This window comes from Tursiops truncatus, chromosome 8 (genome assembly GCF_011762595.2).
Source record: "Tursiops truncatus isolate mTurTru1 chromosome 8, mTurTru1.mat.Y, whole genome shotgun sequence".
In the NCBI taxonomy this organism is placed as follows: domain Eukaryota; kingdom Metazoa; phylum Chordata; class Mammalia; order Artiodactyla; family Delphinidae; genus Tursiops; species Tursiops truncatus.
The window spans coordinates 18,348,413-18,367,297 of record NC_047041.1 but is presented as its reverse complement, the minus strand read 5'-3'; the positions used below and the strand labels follow the sequence as shown (position 1 = coordinate 18,367,297).

Below are 18,885 nucleotides of genomic sequence, written 5' to 3'. Positions count from 1 at the left end.
CGACCCGTCAGGCTCCTTTTCAGTGAAGTGAGGTTAGCGCCTTACCTCTCAATGTGATTCAGCCATGTTAAAGGAGGTACCATGTAACATAAAGCACACAGCAGGGACTCACATGTGGGGCCGCCTCCCTTGCTTCCTGCTTCTCTTGTGACCCGGCCTGACAAGGGAACCTCTCACTCCACGCCCCAAGCCACCCTCGCCTGGCATTGGCCTCTAAGTGGATTAGCTGAGCGTTGTGGTCTTAATGCCATTAGGCCTGCTGGCACAACTCTCCTTGCCATAGTGAGAAGCAGATGTGGCCGACCGTAATGGCCTTCGGTGATCCATCAGGCCCGGAGCGCTGGGGGAAAAACATCATGAGTGTTAATTTGGGGGAGTCTTTTATGGTAGCTGGGGGAAGAGTGGAGGGATTGTTTGAAATGTATTTATTTAGGCCGTTCAGCAGGTTAGATGCTGCCGGGGGTCTACCGTAGCTAAAGCCCTCTCCTCCCCCCGCCCTCCTCTTTAAAGAAGGCCCCTTCCCAGCCCTGAAGCCCAGGCCTGATTACTTCCAGAGTTGGAGAGACAACTTAGCAGGCTCTTGTTTCTTGCCGATGTACCTTATTAGTAGCACCTGGCATCATAACCCACTAATGGGAACCAGCGCTCTCCTCCTGCGTGGCCAGTGACAAGTAGGCCTGTCAGCCGGAGCTCGCCATGCGAGGAAGTTCCTATTAGCTTTATGGTCAGGAGAACTTGTCCTGTTCAGGAAATGAATGCTGCCGCTAAAGGTCCGCGGCCCTGACCCTGGCAGCATAACCTGTGCGGGCCGGGGAGACCCCGCTCAGGATGCTGGGGATTTCGGCCCCTCTCTGGTTCTTGTCATATGTAAAGAGGGAATCATTGTGGTATGTTGCAGCCTTGAACTTTTGATTTATTCAGCGAGAGCGACTTAACCGTTTCCATGCCTGGACGGCCGTGTGGTGACCGAGCGGAGGGTGTGTGCCTAGGTGTCTGGGGCAGAGGACGGAGACCCTCGTGCTGGCCGGGGTCGTCTGTGGGATTCAGGGGAGGATGTTTTGCTTGCTTTTGCCTTCCCGGAGTGTCTGGATGTTCTGAGGGAGGCTGTTGCCTGCAGAACGGTGGGAAGCTGGGAGGCGTCGCATCTGCAGTGGAACCTGGGTTTGGATGTATCCTCTGCCTGTTTGGAGCTCCACGACAGATCCCTACCCACCTGCTTCCTCACTGCGAGGAAGTCAGTTTCATACTTGCTGCCATGATGTTGTTCATAGGACGGTGCACACGGGTCACCCAGGGCCATGCACGTGGCATGGTCTCAGGGCACAGTGTTGGAAAGGATGTGCGTTTCCTTTATTCTCATCATAAAGTGGTTTTTGAAATGGAAAAGAATGGCAGAGGACTTTTTTTCCTTTTCACCCATCAAGACCATTTTTCCCCCTCATCACAGCCTAGAATCTTTACGGAGAGACGACTTACTTAGGTGACTGCTTCTTCTGTATTTTTCAGCCCGTGAGTAATGTTTCTAAATGTGATTTTCATGGAAAATAGCAGCGTTTGACCTCATTCTTGAGGGGAACTTTGGCCTGACTTTTTGAGAAGAGACGTTTGTGTGTTGTCTGGCAAATGGATGCGTCACTTTTGCTGCTGTTGCTGCCGCTGCCTTTTTTAAAGGCCCCTGGTGACAAAGGAGTGAACTGCACTGAGTGTCGCCAAGAAAGGGCGGGCCTGTACGGGGAGGGCTTGGACAGGACATCTCCTTCAGAAACTTCAGAACAAAGCTGTCCCTCTGTCTCTGTCATTTATGGCATCGTTGACAGTAGTTCAAGGAGAAATAAGAATAAGTTCCTACCGACTACGGGGATGGGTGCAAAGAGGAAAGGAGAGACGTGGTCAGCGGTGGCAGCAGCTGGACCTGGAGTCTTGGGGAATGGGACCCTGGCTCATCGCTGGGCACACACACACCCTCAGGAGATACTTCTCAACCCATCAGCCCTCTCTGCATCCTTTCAAATAAACAGCAGCTCCTGCCCCTCTGTGAGCAGGTGAACGCTGCTTCGAGGGCGTTCACAGGGTACGGATTGGAACCGTTCGCTGCCAAAGTGAAATCGTGACAGTTGTCCCCTCGATACTCTGCTAAATTAAGGATCCGCTAACATTTCTGAGTCTACCTCCCTATATACCCCACCCCCGTCCCCTTGGCAGAAGGGATGAAGACGGTACCTAAAAACAATGTGAAGCCGCTGCTAAATCGAGGGACTCTAAAAACATTTTTCTTTCCTTGAAGTTGAGCGTGGAAAACCAGGGCTGGACTCCCAAGCACTGCAGACCCGTTGAGGGCCCGGGGCTGGCCCCTTCCTCAATTCCTAGCACAATGGTTTTCATTGCCACCGCTCCCCCCTCCTTCCCCGCTTCATAATTATCCACTATTATACTTTTTGTGTCCTGACAGCTACAGAGTGGGTTTTGTTTTTTGAGCTGAGTAGCTGCTAAATATTCCCCAGCAGCCAGATTCAATGGCTCGAGGCGGGGGGGATAGGCCAAACCTTGGCATCCCCTGTTGCAAAAGTGAAAAATATTTCTGTTTGCAGTTAATTTTAGTGGCAAGCAGATCATGTTAACTGGATGTAATTGCTTCCAGATATGGCGGAGGGTTTTGTGTGTTGAGATGAAGGGTCTGGTAAGTGCTTACTTCCTGTGTAAATTAGCCTATTCCATTCAGGCTTTCATTCTGGCCAGCCCTGGATTCTGTCATTCTCCCATGTTCCCCCTCCCCAGCCCGCAGCCTGGTGTGAGAAGCAGCTTGCTCCGTCCGCCCCGTCCGAGTGCAATTCTTTTGTCACTTGGAGCCACTAACCTCTTGGTGCTTGATGTGAATTTGCCCTTAAAATAATGAGAAGGATTTGAAAAGATGCCACCTGGACCCACTTCTTGCTGGGCAGAGGCAGATTTGCAGAGCCCAGGGGCAGCTGATATCTCCTGGTCATGTGGATGGTGTCTCAGAACCCAGAACTCCTGGTTTTCCTTGGATTTTTTTCCCTGCTGCCCTCTGACCCCTATTCCCACCTTGGAGAATACCTTTTTCTCCCTTTCTGAACAAAGCACATTCCAGTGGGTCTGAGTCCCAGAAAAATGAAACGGCTGTTGCGAGGAGGAGAAGCTTGTGGCCATAGAGAGTTCTATTAGTCAGATACGAAGCCACCGCTCTTGCAGAGCAGGTTGGACCAACACACACACCTGCCCCTTCCTGCAGAAAGGGAGAGGCAAATCCACCCGGGGAATCTTCTCCAGGTTCCTGTGGGTTTCCAGGGTTGGAACCGAGGAAAAGTGTTAAGATCCAAGTTCTCCCAAATTCCGATTTTGTTCTGTGGCCAGTCCCACATTCTTAGTGCTATTTGCATAAGAGATTGCTGTTTATCTTCCTGTATCAGCTCCACTGATAACCCCTGTGGTCTGTTTAACAATCTATGAGGAGTAGATTACTTGATAAGTGCCAGTTTTTCCAATATGCAAAGATAAACTGTTGGGGTCAGGGTGAGGGGTGGTATTAGGAAGGAGAGACCAGGTGGGGAGCCAGGACCCTCTTTCAGATTGGGATGGAGATGTGTGAAGGCACCTGATGGCAGAAAACAGGTATCTTGTAAAACACAGCAGCTGCATTTATCACACAGTTTATCAGCTTCCTGCCCTCCCCTACTTTGCTCCCCCTTCGTGTGGACACGCAGCCTCTGCGAACATTTCATTTCGCTGAGCGGGCTGTCAATGCCCATGTTCATACAAGAGGGAAAAGGGTGTAGGCAATCTTTGCCTCTTCAGTTCCTGCTGTTTTCTGCCTTAATCCTCTCCCACTCCCACAGGTTGTTGGCCGATAAGTAATGTGTGCTTACAAAAAATATGTAAATCTGAAATCTTAGATGGGTGGACTTTTCCCACCTGCGCTGAATTTGCTTCTTTAAGCAGGGCGCCGGGTTCCGGAAGAAGCCAGGTGAAAAGAAAACTTCTGACCCCATCACCTAGTCAATAAGCTGTCTGAGAATCAAACAAAAGAGTTTGGACTGGCTGCTAAAGCTAGGAACCCAACTGATAGCTTTGTTTTGATGTCCTTGTAATGTTTGCAGATCACGGAGGGTGCTATTTAGAGCAGGGGGTATCTACCAGGACAGACTTACTGGGAAGTTGAAACAGTGAGCACAGAGTCCGGGAGATGCTAAAGATAGTGAGACACAGCCCGGGAATTGGGGTGGGGATGACAGTTCCTCACGCAAGGGAAGAGGCTCTCTGGGATGTTACGGAGGTGGAGGTGTTCAGGGACGGTGTGCGGTGATGGAAGAGTGCAGGCTTCAGGGTGAGGCAACCTGGATGAAAACCCAGGTTCCAGAATTTACTAACTGGATACCTTGAACAAGTTACTTGGCCTTTCTGAGCCCTCATTTCCTTGTTCCGTAAAAAAATATGTGGCTAATACCTTTTAGGTGGTTATGTGAATAAAATATGTATAAAGAGGGAATTCCCTGGTGGTGCAGTGGTTGCCACTGGACACTCTCACTGCTGTGGGCCCGGGTTCGATTCCTGGTCAGGGAACTAAGATCCCACAAGCCATGAGGTGCGGCCAAAAAAAAAAAAAATTATAAAGTACGTAACACAGTGAAGGTACTTTGCAAACGGGCACTACTGAACTTTAGAACCTGCTCTTTTGGCTCAGGGGAGCAACTATGAGAGGAGCCAGTGAAATCTTTTGTTTGGGGCACTGCTAAACTGAGGCTAGAACTGACCCCGTGCTAGCAGCCAGCAGGTGAAATGATAGAGTAAGTTGAATGCATGGTGAATATAAAGGTCTCCATTTGTGAAGCGCTCCTGCCATTCTAAAGAAGCCTTCGTATCTAATGAGTGATCACGTAACCCTGCGATGAGAACCCTGCGACGAGGCCACGGCCCCAGGCACTTTAGAAATCTTTCAGAATCCTTTCCAAAGTCTGTGCTGCATTCTTTTTTGCCTTGTGCTTTGGGAGGGTAGATTTGACTTTGGGAAATGGTCAAAATAATTCCGTGACAAATCTGGTGACTGTAGTGTGCGATGACATTGGTGACCGTGGGCTGACTCTGAAGGTAGATCTTTGGAAAGAGTGTGTAGAGCGGGCTTGTCAGCTCAGCCCTGGGGGTGCACGTTGGCCTTACTTCTTTGGGTGGGAGGCGAACAAGGCCAAGGGGCTTGTGATTTCCAACCGCTGTCCCAGAAGGAGTCACTGCCACTGATCACCCCACCCCCCACCCCTGGGCCTGGGGTGGACTCCTCTCATTGCTGGTGTGTTTCTGCATTTGTGGTTGGGCCTCCTGTGAGTTTGGGCTCCCAAGAGGCACTTCTGGTGTTAAAAAATCTAGACCACCACGAGTCAGTGTTACTTGGAGTCAGGAAGGATGGATCGAGTTCTGACACATACCCTCCAAGGGGGTAGGCACAGGAGGCTTGGGGGCTTGAATGTGAATCCTGACTTTATCTCTTGGGAAGGCTCTGGCAGGTGAAAGGAGCTTGTGTGTTAAAATCCTAGCCTGGTACCCGGCACATCCTCAGCGTGATTAGTCCCCTTTTCTAACAGCCTTACTTGTCCTGAACACCTGGAGGGTGGAGGGAGGAATATTTGTCTTTCCTCTCTGTGGGAACCACCACTGGGCTGTCAGTTGAGCTCAGATTCACCTTGGGATTGTCCAGTCTGGATCTTTGGTGACCTGGCTGAGCAGGGGCACGGCGCTTAGGCTGTCTCTCCCTCTCTCTCCTCGCTCTCTGCATTATTTATAGTAAACCATATTAGAGCCGAGTGTTAAAGTGGAAGGATGAGTCATTCCATTGAAACCATTGATGACATAAATAAAAGCGAAATGCTTACTATGTGTTTTGCCCAGTATTCGAGGCCAGGTTGTGCTAATATGAATGCTCCCAAACTGGGTCTGTGAAAGAACACATATGTGGGAAAAAATTCAGGTCTAACCAGAGGGAAGTTAGTTATCGAAAATCCATTTTCGGTATCTGCTTTCTCCCTTCTATTTACTTCCGATCCATATTCAGATCCTGGCTGTCATCCTTCCTAATGAGATGGACTGGCTTATTCACTCGCTGGGGTTTGTTTATTTTGGGAAGGTTGAGGAATAGTGCGAGGGGGGGACTCTGTGTGCCCCCGACTTCATCCCTCTTCTCATCACCTGTTGAGGGAAAGCACTCAGAGCTCTCCACCTGCTTTGCAGCTGTGGGTTCTCAAGGTGACCAAGAATCATAAACTGTTAGAGCTGGAAGAGCCCGTAAAATTGTTTATTTCAACATGCTCACTTAGGGTGGAATAAGTGGAGGTCCAGAGAGGCTCTGTGATTCGCCCAAGGTCACACAGCAAATTAGCAAGGACAGGAACCATAGCTCTCATTCCCTGCCTACATTCCTTCACAGACCTCCCTGTGACTGCCCAGGTCTGCTCCCCGCTTCCACCAAGGAGGAGATGATAAGAATAGAGTCTGACTTGAGAGCAATCTCAAATCTTTGGATATGCTGGGTGGATTTTGGCATGGTGACTGGCCTCGTGGGGTACTCATTAACCTCAGTGGACTGCTGTGCATTGAGTCCTTTAGTTTTACCGGCAGTGCACTGCTGGGGGTTTAAGTATTCATAAGACCTGGGACTTGCCCTTGAGGAGCTTATAATTTGAGCAGAGAGGAGCTAATACTTAAAATGTATATGTGTATATTGATACCTATGAGAGAAAGTAGAAAATGGAAAGATTATGTTAGATATACAGAAAAAACACAAGGCAATTCAGAGACGAAGGGCCTTCCACCTGGAGGGATTCATTTTTTAAAATATTTTTTTATCTATCAATTTTATTTTTTTGGCGGCATCGGGTCTTAGCTGCGGCACTCGGGATCTTCGCCGAGGCACGTGGCATCTCTCGTTGTGGTGGGTAGGCTCCAGAGCACGTGGGCTCTGTAGTTGCGGCACGCGGGCTTAGTTGCTGCACGGCATGGGGGATCTTAGTTCCTGGACCAGGGCTTGAACCCGTGTCCCCTGCATTGGAAGGTGGATTCTTAACCACTGGACCACCAGGGAAGTCCCTCATTTTTAATTTGAAAGAATTTGTTGAACACTTACTGCGTGCTGGCCATCAGGTTAGGCCCTGGGAATTCAGTGGGGAGTAAGAGAAAAACAGAGCCTCTGGCCTTGTGGGGCTTTCTGGGTGGGGGAGAGGGAGATTTAGCTACCGTTCCTATTGTTGCAATTGTGATAAGCGTTAGGATCCTGGGTAATATAACTTCCTTGGGCTGGAATGAGGGTGATTCATACTGGAATGGTAGGTTGGGGTCAGATGGAAGTGCCAAAAAAATGCCAGACCAGGGGAGAGGACAAGGCAGGGTGGAGGGGTGATGAGAACGTGGGCGGACCTGAGGGCAGATTTTCATGCTGCCACTTGCAAACTCTGATCTTGGCCACATGCCTGAAACACTGTGAACCGTGGTTTCCTCATCCCTACGGTGGGGTTATCATGTGGGATATCACAGGGGCTAGCCTGAGGATTTCAGATAATGCAGTTAACACATTCTGCACTGTGCCTGGAACAAGGTAGTTGCTCAATAAGTATAACTGTTGTTAGTTTGGAGACTTTATCCTGGGGCAGTTGGGAGCCTTGGAAGGCGTTTGAGAAGGAGAACGACGCGGTCCGAGCTCTCCATGCTGATCATTTTGTCCACCTGCATCCTGACAGCCTATGTCCTGCTACCCCGGCTCTGTTTCTGCCTTCAAGAATCAGTCTGAAAAAAGAATTTGTTTAGCGGGTGATCGTCAGCCCCTCTTCCTGCGTCTCGTATCCGGCGTCTGCCGAGATTTGATGAAATGACAAGAGATGGACCCTTGCCGTCTCTTCTCGGTGGGCAGAGGGCCTGGGAGAGGGAGGGGGACTGGGGAGAGGGGACTACAGCCGTGGGATCAAAGGAAATGACACTACGAAGCTGGCCAGCCAGACTGTTACTGGCTCTCTAACTCTTTTTTAATAGAAACCTGAAGGAAGGTCTGAGCTCAGCCTAACCGTCCTTCGCCCCGCTTGCCTCCCTGATATCGAGAGGAGGGCCGGTATCTCCCGTGGGGCAGTCTGGGCTGTGGTTGGAGCCCGAGGCAGTGTCTGCAGAACGACAGCGGCTCGGGGAGATAAGGCCCTGCATTGTGTAAGAGGGGCTCGGTCTGTTGGCCCCGCGGCTCCCGGCCCCTGGTTAACTGCTAACCTCAACGGAGGAGCAGGGCCTTGCTGGGAAAGGCCGTTCCAGGGCCCCTCGCTGGTTCCACTGATGCCTTTTTGTGGTTGGATAAAGGAAGCTCATGTAGGCCGCCCACAGTGCACACTTGGGCTTGGGCTACGGGTGTCTGGTTGTTTTGTTTTTCTCCTTTGTCTTTCTTAAAAAAGAGAAGCTGAAAGGGGGGCAGTCTTGCTCGGCACCTACCCCCTGTAACCCGAAACAACAAAAAGCAAGCAGTCCCTAAACCGGGCAGGAAAGACGTCCTGCTTCCCTGCCTGACATCCCCTGGTCCCCGGAGGCCAGCTTGAAGAATTTGGTTTGGGAGACTCTGGGTCTCGAGTAGAAGTTCCTGTCCTGGAACCTCAGTACCAGGTCAGCTTTTCTAATATCCCAGTAGCTGGGTCTGGGGAGCTGTGGTAGAAAATACATTGTGCTTTACTTAGGTTCTTCCTTCTGTCTTCCCCAGCCACTTTCAGAATGGATAAGTGAACCGTAGTGCTGTGTCCCCCGCCCTTTAAGGGGCAATGGAACCCAGTACCCTGGTTTCTGGCATTGCCCTGTTGTGATGGGCAATGGGCTGGAAGGGACTTTTGCGGCCAGCCCCCATTCTGAGGCTCTCATGTGCTCCACGCTGCCTAGCTTCCTCCCAGGAGAGGGATGTTACTGTTCCCTGAGCAGCCAGTTCTGTTTCCAGAGGTTTCTTGACACCCCACCACTACTTCTGCTCTCTGGAGTCACAGAGACTGTGGGCCACAGCCCTTGAGATATTTGTAGGGTAGCTACGTGTCTTCCTTATTTAGGCAGTGGTTTGCCATATACCATGATTTTACTCCCTTTCACCATTCTCATAACCCTCTTTTAGGTTCTTCCAGATTTGTAAATTTTACATCACTCCAGACATCAGAGGGATTATATGCAGTGACATAACCAGGTGGGTTTGACCAATCTGGGGAAGGACCAGACACTCACCTCCATTGTTTAAGATGTTATACTTCTGCTAATAGTTCGTCTGGTGTCTCCCTTCTGTTCTTTCCATTGGATATCCTGAGGTTATTTTCCCTTGCGCTTGGCTGTCTGATTGCTCCCAGAGATTGCAGTGATTTTTTTTTTTTTTTTTTTGCAGGGGAAGGAAGTGGGGGGCGATTAAGAATCAGGAGTTGGATGGGAGATGATCTCTCTTTGAATATTAGCCTGAATGGATGGTCACTTGCAGGCTTGGTGGTTGCTCCATGCCCACTGCAGGGGTCTGGCTCAGGGACGGTCAGGGGAGGGAAGGTGGTGATTTAAAAGATTCGAGGTGGTGGCTTATATTGATTTTTAGCTTATCTGACCCTTTAGCTAGAGGCTGCTCTTCCCTCAAAGTGTCTAACTAGCTGTGACTTAAAGCAACAGAGAAATGTATATCATCCCTTTCTTTGCATTAATTAGGGCTGGGAAATTCATTATGTAGAGGGATAAGTGCTTCTGAAGAGGGAGGCTTTTGAACCAATTTAGAGATCTGTGGCCAGACTGCGTGATTCCCAGGTAGCAGGTGGGGGTGGGGGAGAGTTGAGACATGAGTGGTGCAAGGAGTGATGGAGGGTCAGGCAGGCGAGGCACCCAGAGCCCCGTGCAGCCAAGCCAGCATCAGATGCCCTTCTCCAAAAGGGGCCCCAAGTTAGCAGTCCTGGGACAGGCTTACCCTGGATCTTCTAGGAATGTTGCTTTCTAGGTTTAAAATACAATGTTGAGATTAACTGCTGCTCAGGCACGTGGTCTGGTTAACCAAGGGTTAAATCCTACATCCCCTTTAGTCGTAAAGCCAGTTACAAATCTGCCATGGAGCCCTGCCTTCCTGCCTTGGTAGGCCAAGTCTAGAGGACCTACCAGAATGATCGGTGAGTGAGGACCCTACCACGGTGATTCTGTTCTGAAGCTGTAGAGGCATGGGCAAGTGAACGGAGCGTTTAGTAACCGCCCCCCCGCCAGGAATTCTCCAGAAGTTATGTTTTCGATGAAACCTGTGATAACTAGCTTTTTTATTTGCTGCTTTGTCCTAGAACGGAGGCCCTGTGGCCCACATCGAACAGAACATTTTTCATCCTGACTCAGGGCGCACACAAACGTACCTGAAACCAAAGGTTCAATGCAACTCTATTTATCTGTACTGTATGCTGCGGACTCTGATGTTTTCTCTTCCGTTTTGTCTCTCCTATTTCATTTAAAAATATTAATCAAGACTCACTAATGTATTGTCACCCATAGTTTAAAGAACACCCTAATAGAGTGAGGATTTAGCCATGGGTATTCAATTCAAAAAGCATTTACTGAGCACCTAGCATATGCTAGGTGGTTGCTAAATGCTGGGGGGGTCGTGCACAGATACTGATAAAGCCCCTTAAGAGCTCACAGTGAAACAAATGATAGCCACACACACACACATATATATATGGCTATGTGTGTGTGCATATCAGACGTATGCTCAATTATTATATTAGTGAGGTATTGGGGGAGCACAGGAGAGGAATTGAACGACTCTGATTGAAACTTCGGGAGGGCATCATGGAGGTGGTGGCGTTTGGCTAGTCCTTGGAGGATGGCAGGGCTTTGGAGAAGTAGAACTAGGCGCTGTCATTTCTAGTTAGGAGGTGAGAAAAGATGTGACGGTGTATGAGTTGGGGTAGAGGGCCCGCAGACAGCTCAGGTTGCTGGAGTGGGGGATGAGTGTGGGATGGACGGGAGAGCAGGCGGGAAGAATGGATTGAGGCCAGGTCACAGAGTTCTTTGAATGCCATGCTAGCAACTGTGGGCCTTCTCAAGGCTGAGTCAGTTGGAGGTTGGGTATCTGAGATTTCAGTAGGAGACAGACCTGGGAGAGGTGAGGCCACGTAGCCACACTAAGCCCCCTCCGTTGCCATCCAGCCTTCTCTGAGTAGTTGGGGGTGGAGGTGGGAGTGGTGAAGAGCTTTGCAGGCAGCCTGGATGGGATGCTGGCTCTTTTTCTGACGTTCTTTCCCATCCTAACTCCTGCCCACGGTCCACGCCTCACTTTGGAGGAGAGAGCCGCCCATGCAGCCCCCCGGCCAGCGACATTGAATGGGCCCCTTTGGACCAGGCTCACACCTGTCCTTTCTCACATTCAGGCTCAACCCTTGACAAACATGACGCAGCAGCGCAAACTCAGCCCTGGGCCTCCCAGAAGTCAGGCCGCTTCCAGGAGAGCAGGCTTTGGAATGAGAGTGCTTTGTTTAGGGCGTTTTCTACTCCCCCACCCCCCTGGATTGTCCTTCTCTCTCTCCGTGTTGTCCGTCTCTCTCTCCGTGGTCTCCCGTGTCGGGCCTCTTTGGGAAGCCTCGTGTCACCGTCCGGCCCTCCAGCTTGCCCCTCGTTTGTCTCTGGCAGCGTTTCTAAGTGGGCACCATTTCATGATAAGCTCCACTGCCTTCTTAGGCGGCTGTCTGGGCTTGTGTTTTGCCTCCCCAACTATGGCACAGGCTCTGTGAGCGTGATGATCGTGGTTTATCCATCCTCTCTCCCTGCGCTACCTGACGCCTTGCTGAACACACGGCAGGTATCATAGCGAAGTGAGCACCCGCTCTGGACTAAGCCCTTCCTGTGCATTAGTAGGCTTCATCCTCACAGCCACCCACAGGGTGGGGGCTACTGCCAGAATACTTGGGTGCTTAGAGGTTCACTCTCCCTAGCTTTGGACTTAGGTTCGTCTGCCCCAGGGTGCTCCTCGGACCGTTTCAACCCAGCTTTCATCAGGGTGACTCTGTTGACGCCATTCTTTCATAGGTCGCCTGTGACTTCCTGGTTCTCGAAAGCAGTGTACCTTCCTGGACTCTAACATCGATGCCCCTGCCCACCCCCCTCCATATTTCCTGAAACTCACTCCCTAGAGGCAGTGTGATCTAGTGCATGGAGTTCTGCAGGATCTGTGCTTGCCTTTTTTTTTTTTTAATCTTTATTGGTAAAGTTTTTCATGAAAAAAATTTTTTTAATTGAATTATAGTTGATTTACAGTGTTGTGTTAGTTTCAGGTGTACAGAAAAGTGATTCAGTTTTGTGTGTGTGTGTGTATATGTATATATATATTCTTTTTCAGAGTCTTTTCCATTATAGGTTATTACAAGATGTTGAATATGGTTCCCTGTGCTATAAGTATGTCCTTGTTGGTTCTCTATTTTATGTGTGTTTGCCTCTTGTTGAGGGGCAAACACTTTGGCTCCCATAGTCTATTTCCTCATCTGCAAAGTGCTGGTAGTTTCTCCTCTTCACAGGAGAGGTGGGGGGCTGTCAGTGTGTGTCTGCGGTCGCTGAATGTGACCCTCTCATCCCACAATGGAGGTGTTTCCTAAGATGATGTCCTTGCTGTTTCTCCTCTCTCTCCAGTCTCTTTCTTGGCCAGCTCATGGTTTCCGTGATCTCCTCTCTGTGGATGACTTCCAGATCTCTGTCTCTAGTATTTTTGTCTTCCTTGTGTTGCCCACATGCCTTTCTAGCTGCCTGCTGGGTACGCCAACCAGTCCTGCCAGAAACTAGAACTTGGTGTGCGTTGGGCTGAGTTCAACACTGTCCCTCTCGGATCTTCTCCTCTCTGTCCTCAGATACTGCCAGAGGCTCTGCCCTCTTCTGCAGACTGTAGCATCGTCTGTGGCGCCCGCCTTCCCTCTGCCTTCCCCGTAGCCCTTTGCCCTTCCAGCCCATCCTCTCACTGTCACTTAACCAGATTGTTATCCCAGTCTCCTAACCAGCCTTCCTGCAGTGCCCCCGACTGTGGCGTATCGCCACATCCTCCCGAAGCAGACTTCTGATCGCGTTGCTGCCCTGCTCAGAAACCTACAGTGACCATTGCCTGTTCTGGAGAATCAACTAGAGAATTCTTAGCTTGGTGTTCAGAGCCATCAGGGATCCTAGATTCCACCTATGTTTCTCTGCCTCCTCCCTTTCTCAGCATGTGCCTTACGCCCCTCAGGAGTAGGGACCGTCTTTTTCACGTCTGTTTTCACGTCTTTTAGTCCGTCATCCAGCATGTGGCAGCTCAGTACAGGCTGCTGTCGCGTCCAACTCTTTCTTTCCTTCACTTGCCGTGACTTCTCCGCTCATCGCAACAGGGCCGAAGCTTTCAGACTCAAGCACCAGTGCTGTCTCCTCACAGCCTTTCTTTGTGCGTTCTCCCCTTGGCTTCCGATGGGAAATAAAATGCCCTCCTTTGAACTCCCATCCAAAGGCCTATAGATAAAACTTGATCTTTATTATCTCCACTTCTGTCGATTTCTTCCCTCAGACACCCTAAGTTTTTGGGGGTAGGACCTGGGTGCTCTTCAGTTCCATAGCATCCTTCCCTGACTCCTTCCTCCCCCAGAGTCCTGTGCCACGCCCTGGACATTGTAGGTGTGCCACAAATCTTGTTGCTTAGTGAACTGGAGGTTGTCGGATGGATGGTGGCGTTATTATGAAGCCGAGGTGGGCTGAGCTTTCTGAACATCTGCAATGCTGTACTGAGGGTTGGGGAACCACCAGGGTGAAGCTGGTAGGAAGGGGAATCCAGAAAGCAGGCTCAGGCTCGGGTATTATCAAAGCAGAACCATCTTTGCTTTGGAGCTCTTTCTTTTCTCTTTATTATGGCAGGAGTAGGCCAGGCAGGAGCGAAGGGCTGGCGGAGTGTGAACGCTGTGTGAAGGGAGGTGGCTGGGGGCTGCACACACAGTGCCTTATTGTGCAGGCGCACGTATTGCCGGCTGACAGCTCCCAGGTTCCCTGGGCCAAGGACCACGGGCCCCGGCCACTGGATGCTGCCTCCCCTCTCCTTGCCCTCCAGCACTCCCAGAGGGGACCCACATTCCAACGAGAAGCAGCCCTTGGGGAAAAGGCGTCATGGAGAGCTTTGCTGGGAGGTGCGGCAGGGCTCAGGGGGTGACCGTCTGCTGGTTCCGCCGTCGGGGTTGCCCTGTGGGTTAAGGGAACCTGGGAGGGGCTGATCCTGAAGGGAAGGATTTCTCATCTGCCGCTGCTCGCCTGGTGAGCACGGTTTTACCGCTGCGTTGAATTCCATGCCGTCTCTTCAGTAAGACTGAGGGCTCTTTGAGGGCGGGGACTGTGGCTTGCGCTTTTCTTTACTCCAGTCCCCAACCTGGCACAAGGTGGTGACCCATGATGTGTTCAGCGGGTGGAGTGGTGGAGGGCACCTCTGATCCCCAAGACCCAGGGAGGGAATCAGGCCTCGGTGGCGCCTAGAAATCTTCACCTCTCCAAACCGGGCTTGGACGGGGAGAGGCAGAGGCTGCTGAGTTAGCTGGTGAGGAAGCAGAGGGGATGACGATCTAGCTACGGCCCTAAAGTGCCCACTGGGGAATCATCCAGATTCTGCATCTGTGCTTGTCAGAGTGCTGTGTGTTCTCTGCAGGATTCGTGGACGTGGTGCGGGTAGGAGCTGGATCCGGAGACGAGAGGGGCCGGGAGGCTGGGTTGCTCCTCCCCTTTTCCCTCCTTTAGACTCGGCAGGTAAATCCCAAGGTGTTTGCAGTGTAAAGGTCCAGGGGTTTTATAGGCACCCGGCTGGCAGGTGCGGGTCTATGACTCCACTTGGGGCCTCCCTGGGGCAGCCAGCCAGGCTCAGGGCAGGAAATGGCTGATTCTGGGTCACCTGGCTGCTCTTGTTTGCTGCTGAGTTTGTTCCTGTAATCAAGATCTTAGATCTGGAAGGGACACGCGGAGATGATCTAGTTCAGCTCACGGCTTTCAGGCAAGAAAAGTGGTATTAATAGCCTCGTGCCCATTTCACGGACAGGTACCTGAAGGCCCAGAGGTGATGGAGTGGTCGTATAAGTCATTAAACATGGCTCCCTCTGACCTTCTCTCCTGGTCCCTGCCACGACATGCTGTGGACGGCTGGGGGGCGAGGTGTCACCTCCCTGGTGAGGTGCGTTTTCTGTGGGGTGAGGCCATCCTTGTTACTCAAGGCCCGAGAAGGCCAGGAAGAATGTCCTTGCTTTGTGGTGGGAAGACAGGGTGGCCTCTCGAGCTTTGGGGTTTCTCTGAGTGGACGCCTTGCCTGGCAGTGGCCCTGGGAGGCTCTCGGTGGCTTGAGAAGCGAAGTAGGAGGCCTGGCCTAGGCCTCCCCTCCACCAGCCCCACATCACAGAAATACCTGGACTTTCGGTGGTGAGAAGGTAGCTTTGGAGAGCCTGTGCGCCTGAGGCCTCGTCTGGGGCTTGTCTGAGGTCTGGGTAAGAACTGTGGCTTAGAGACCCAGGCTTTTTGTCCCTCTGTCCTGGGAAACTCATTTTCAAACTTAAAAAAAGGACTTCATTTTCTTGGATGCTGTGTGGGGTGGCCCTGGCCTGTCATGGACAGAGGTCTGAGACTTCCTTCGCTTTCCTGTCCGAGATAGGGGTGTATGCCCTGTGGCTACCCTGCCCTTTCTCATGAGATAGCTGTATCCCTACCAGACTCTGAGACTGTTTCTGCTTTCTTCTGCAGCATTTTATCTCTGTGGGAAATTTAAGCAAAATGTATCTGACCTTGTTGTTTCTGCTTGTTTGTTTTGTCCTCTAAGTTTCAGATTTCACACCCTGCCCCCAAGGTGGAGTTACTGAAAATCCCAGTGGGTGTTAAGGGGCGGTTAAAAGGTCCTTATATCCTCCTATCTGGCTGCAGAGAGGACAGGCAATAGACATTGAATAAAGGACCTTTCGCCATATTCTCATGTCTTTCCCCACCAACCCCTAAGCTTGGTCGAATAGCGGATAGACGTGAATTCTCAACTCCTATAAATTTGGCATTTACGGCCAACTTCCATAAATGCAGTGCTGACTGGCTATGGTCTGAGCAGCTCCAGGGGGGGTTTGGCCTCTGTTTTCTCTATGTGTGTGAGTTGGGTTGCTACTTCTGTACTTCTTTGGGCCTTTTTCCTTTTCCTTTTCCCCAATCTTACCTTTCCTTCCTTCTTTGCTTTATGTTTTTTGTAAGTATGTAACTGTACCTAGTGTGATGTGGTTCTTTTCTGCTTCTCGAGCTTGCTGAGACAGTGTCCCGTGGCTGCGATCAGGGTGGACTCCAGTCTCTCTGCCAACTCCCCTTCTCCTTGCTTTTGTCCAGTTGGCTGGACAAAGAGAACAAAACCAAATGGCCTCCCCTCCCCCTCTCCTCAACCAGTCACGCCGTGGTGTTCTGAGCTGATCTTCATGCAGCCATTTACACACGTGCTTAAATGCCTAAAAGTCATTGCGACTGGCCAGGCCCGTGCACCCCTCCTCCCTGACACCCCCAGACCGGCCAGGGCCTCATCCTTCTGTCTTCCTGCCCCACGGTGCCCAGCGGGCGCAGGGTGGTGGGGCAGAGCGGGGCCTCTGAGGCCGTGCTGACCAGCAGCTCTGTTACAGCAGAGAAGCAGGAGGGCTGGGGCCCGGGGCGGGTCAGACAGGCCTCTTTTATTTACAGTACTCTCTTTCACGGCCCCAGTGAAACAGGAGCCCCGAGAGGCTGCAGTGAAAGGGCACTGTGTTTGTGCACTCAGGCCTTCCAGGGCTTGCTACAAAAGGTGGGGACACCCGGAGCACTGAAGGGCTTTTTGTCACCGGCAGTTTGCCCCGGGGTGGCAGAGGGCGAGAGTGCAGGGGTCGCTGCTGCGATTGTGAGTGTGTGCGCGTGTAGACAGCTCTCAGCTGCTGCTGGGATTGGGAGCGTGTGCGCGTGTAGACAGCTCTCAGCTGCTGCTGGGATTGTGAGTGTGTGCGCGTGTAGACAGCTCTCAGCTGCTCCTGGGATTGGGAGCGTGTGTGCGTGTAGACAGCTCTCAGCTGCTCCTAGGATTGGGAGCGTGTGCGCGTGTAGACAGCTCTCAGCTGCCCCTTAGAGCTGTTTTGTGGTCTGGGGTTGCGGCAGGGAGGCACTATGTCTTGATCCTCTCGATTTGTTGTAACAGAGCATTCCTTTCTCCCTCATGTTTCTCCTCGTGGTCCACTGTCTCACATGAGCTACGGTTCAGGGTGCAAAGCGTAGAGGGGATCCCACTCTCCTCTCTAAAGAGCAGCTTCATGGGCAGCGGTCAACTTCTGCGAGTTCTGGATCCTTGTAGCTGCCATTTCCTGATTCCCCCCACCCCGACCGTGTTATCCCTCCGAACCTTAGTTTGCCCATGTCTAAAATAGGGGCAGGGTTAGCATCCACCTAATAGATAGTGTTGTTGTACGGATTGTGTCAGAGAACACGTGGGATTGGCTCGCACGGGGTTCTTTCAAACTAAGCAGCCACAGTCCCTTTCTGAGTCCGAAGAGCCCTATTGGGGACCCCACTTTGTAATGCCCCCAACGTTCCTTCCATCCTCCTCAGCTCTTGCGGTACTTCATACTTGTCACCCTCTGGTCTCTCTGTGTTACGTGATAAAGGGAAGAGAAGATTTCCAGAAAAACATTCAACGCATTAAAGTTTCAGATTGTAGAACAGATGAAAACACACATATACCACACCACACCCAAAAATTACCCTTTCAAAGGAGATAAAAAACCACTAGGGCCTTCCCTGCATTGGTAAGTTCTGGAAGCCTGACAGTGCTTTCTTCATTGACCTGCTGTGACTCCAGTTGCTGATTCCAGATGGGTGTGGAAGCCTCAAGTATTTTTGCCTTTGCCCCTTAAGTATATCTTTGAATCTGTATTTCCAGAACCAAAAATCAGGGCCACAGATGAGCAGTGGCACAGAATGGTTAAATTCAAGCCCGTCCTAGAGCTCCTCAGGCCATTTGGAAGCCCTGGGTGGTCCGTGCGGTGGGGAAGCCACTGTCCTCCAGCTACAGATGGGCCGTCTTCCTTTCAGCCTTTGTTTTCAGGCACCCCTTCCTCCTCTAACTCACCACCCTGGCTGCTCCTGAGGGGGCAGCACCCTCGTGTTCGCGCCCATCTTCCTGAGAGGCAGCTGATAAACAGCCTCAAGTAGAAGCAAGAAGACACCTAGAAGGAGGTGAGCGAAAGGCCCGGGGAAGCATGGTGGAGCCTTGGCCTGAAATATAGAATTATCAAGTGCCTCAGAAAATCTCTTTACTGTGTACTCACCCCTCAGGCCATTTCTGTGCCCTGTCCAGCCGGAAGCAGGAAAAGATTGGAAAGACACAGTGAAGGAAGTTTTCCCGTTTAGCCAGCACTGAGTTCTCTGCTGCCTAGTGTCTCTGAGGGACTAATCTGTAAGAAAAATGGAGAACCTTATTTCTACCCCTTACCCCACGTCCATTTTCTAGATGGCTTGTAGAAAAGGCCTCACACTGGCTCTTTGAGACAGTTCGTCACACACCAGGAATGGTTCTGGAGGGTCCTTGTGTTGTCAAGAGACACTTTTTCTTTCTGTCTTTGTATGTGTGGAATCGTGATGATGTCATTGGTTTATACTTTGAACCCTTCTCTGGTTAAACTCTTCAATAGAGGCCCTGAAAAATATAATTTTGGACTTTGCAGTAAAACAAACCTAATTAGTCCACTGCTAGGATGAGATGCTTTTTCATTCACACAAGCCGCTCGGAAAGGTTTACCCTCCTCGTTGGTGAGGGCACAGGCCGCTCCGTGGATTGCAGTGCTGTGGCTTTTGGGCACCCAGCTTCTGGGGGTCGGGCATGCAGACAATGGGAGGGGCCTCCAGAGAGCCGTTGCC

At 51.2% G+C, this 18,885-nt stretch overlaps 2 protein-coding genes across 2 annotated transcripts in view; both read left to right on the top strand.

Moving 5' to 3' along the window:
• The window catches only part of LOC117313279 (zinc finger and BTB domain-containing protein 16-like), a 20,135-nt gene extending 16,262 nt beyond the window's left edge, over positions 1-3,873 (top strand). The window contains exon 3 of the mRNA XM_073807950.1: positions 3,855-3,873. Coding sequence (XP_073664051.1) covers positions 3,855-3,873 — 19 coding nt within the window. The remainder of the gene's footprint in view (positions 1-3,854) is intronic.
• The window catches only part of LOC101317399 (uncharacterized), a 199,503-nt gene that overhangs the window by 16,976 nt on the left and 163,642 nt on the right, over positions 1-18,885 (top strand). The gene's annotated exons all lie outside the window — the stretch shown is intronic.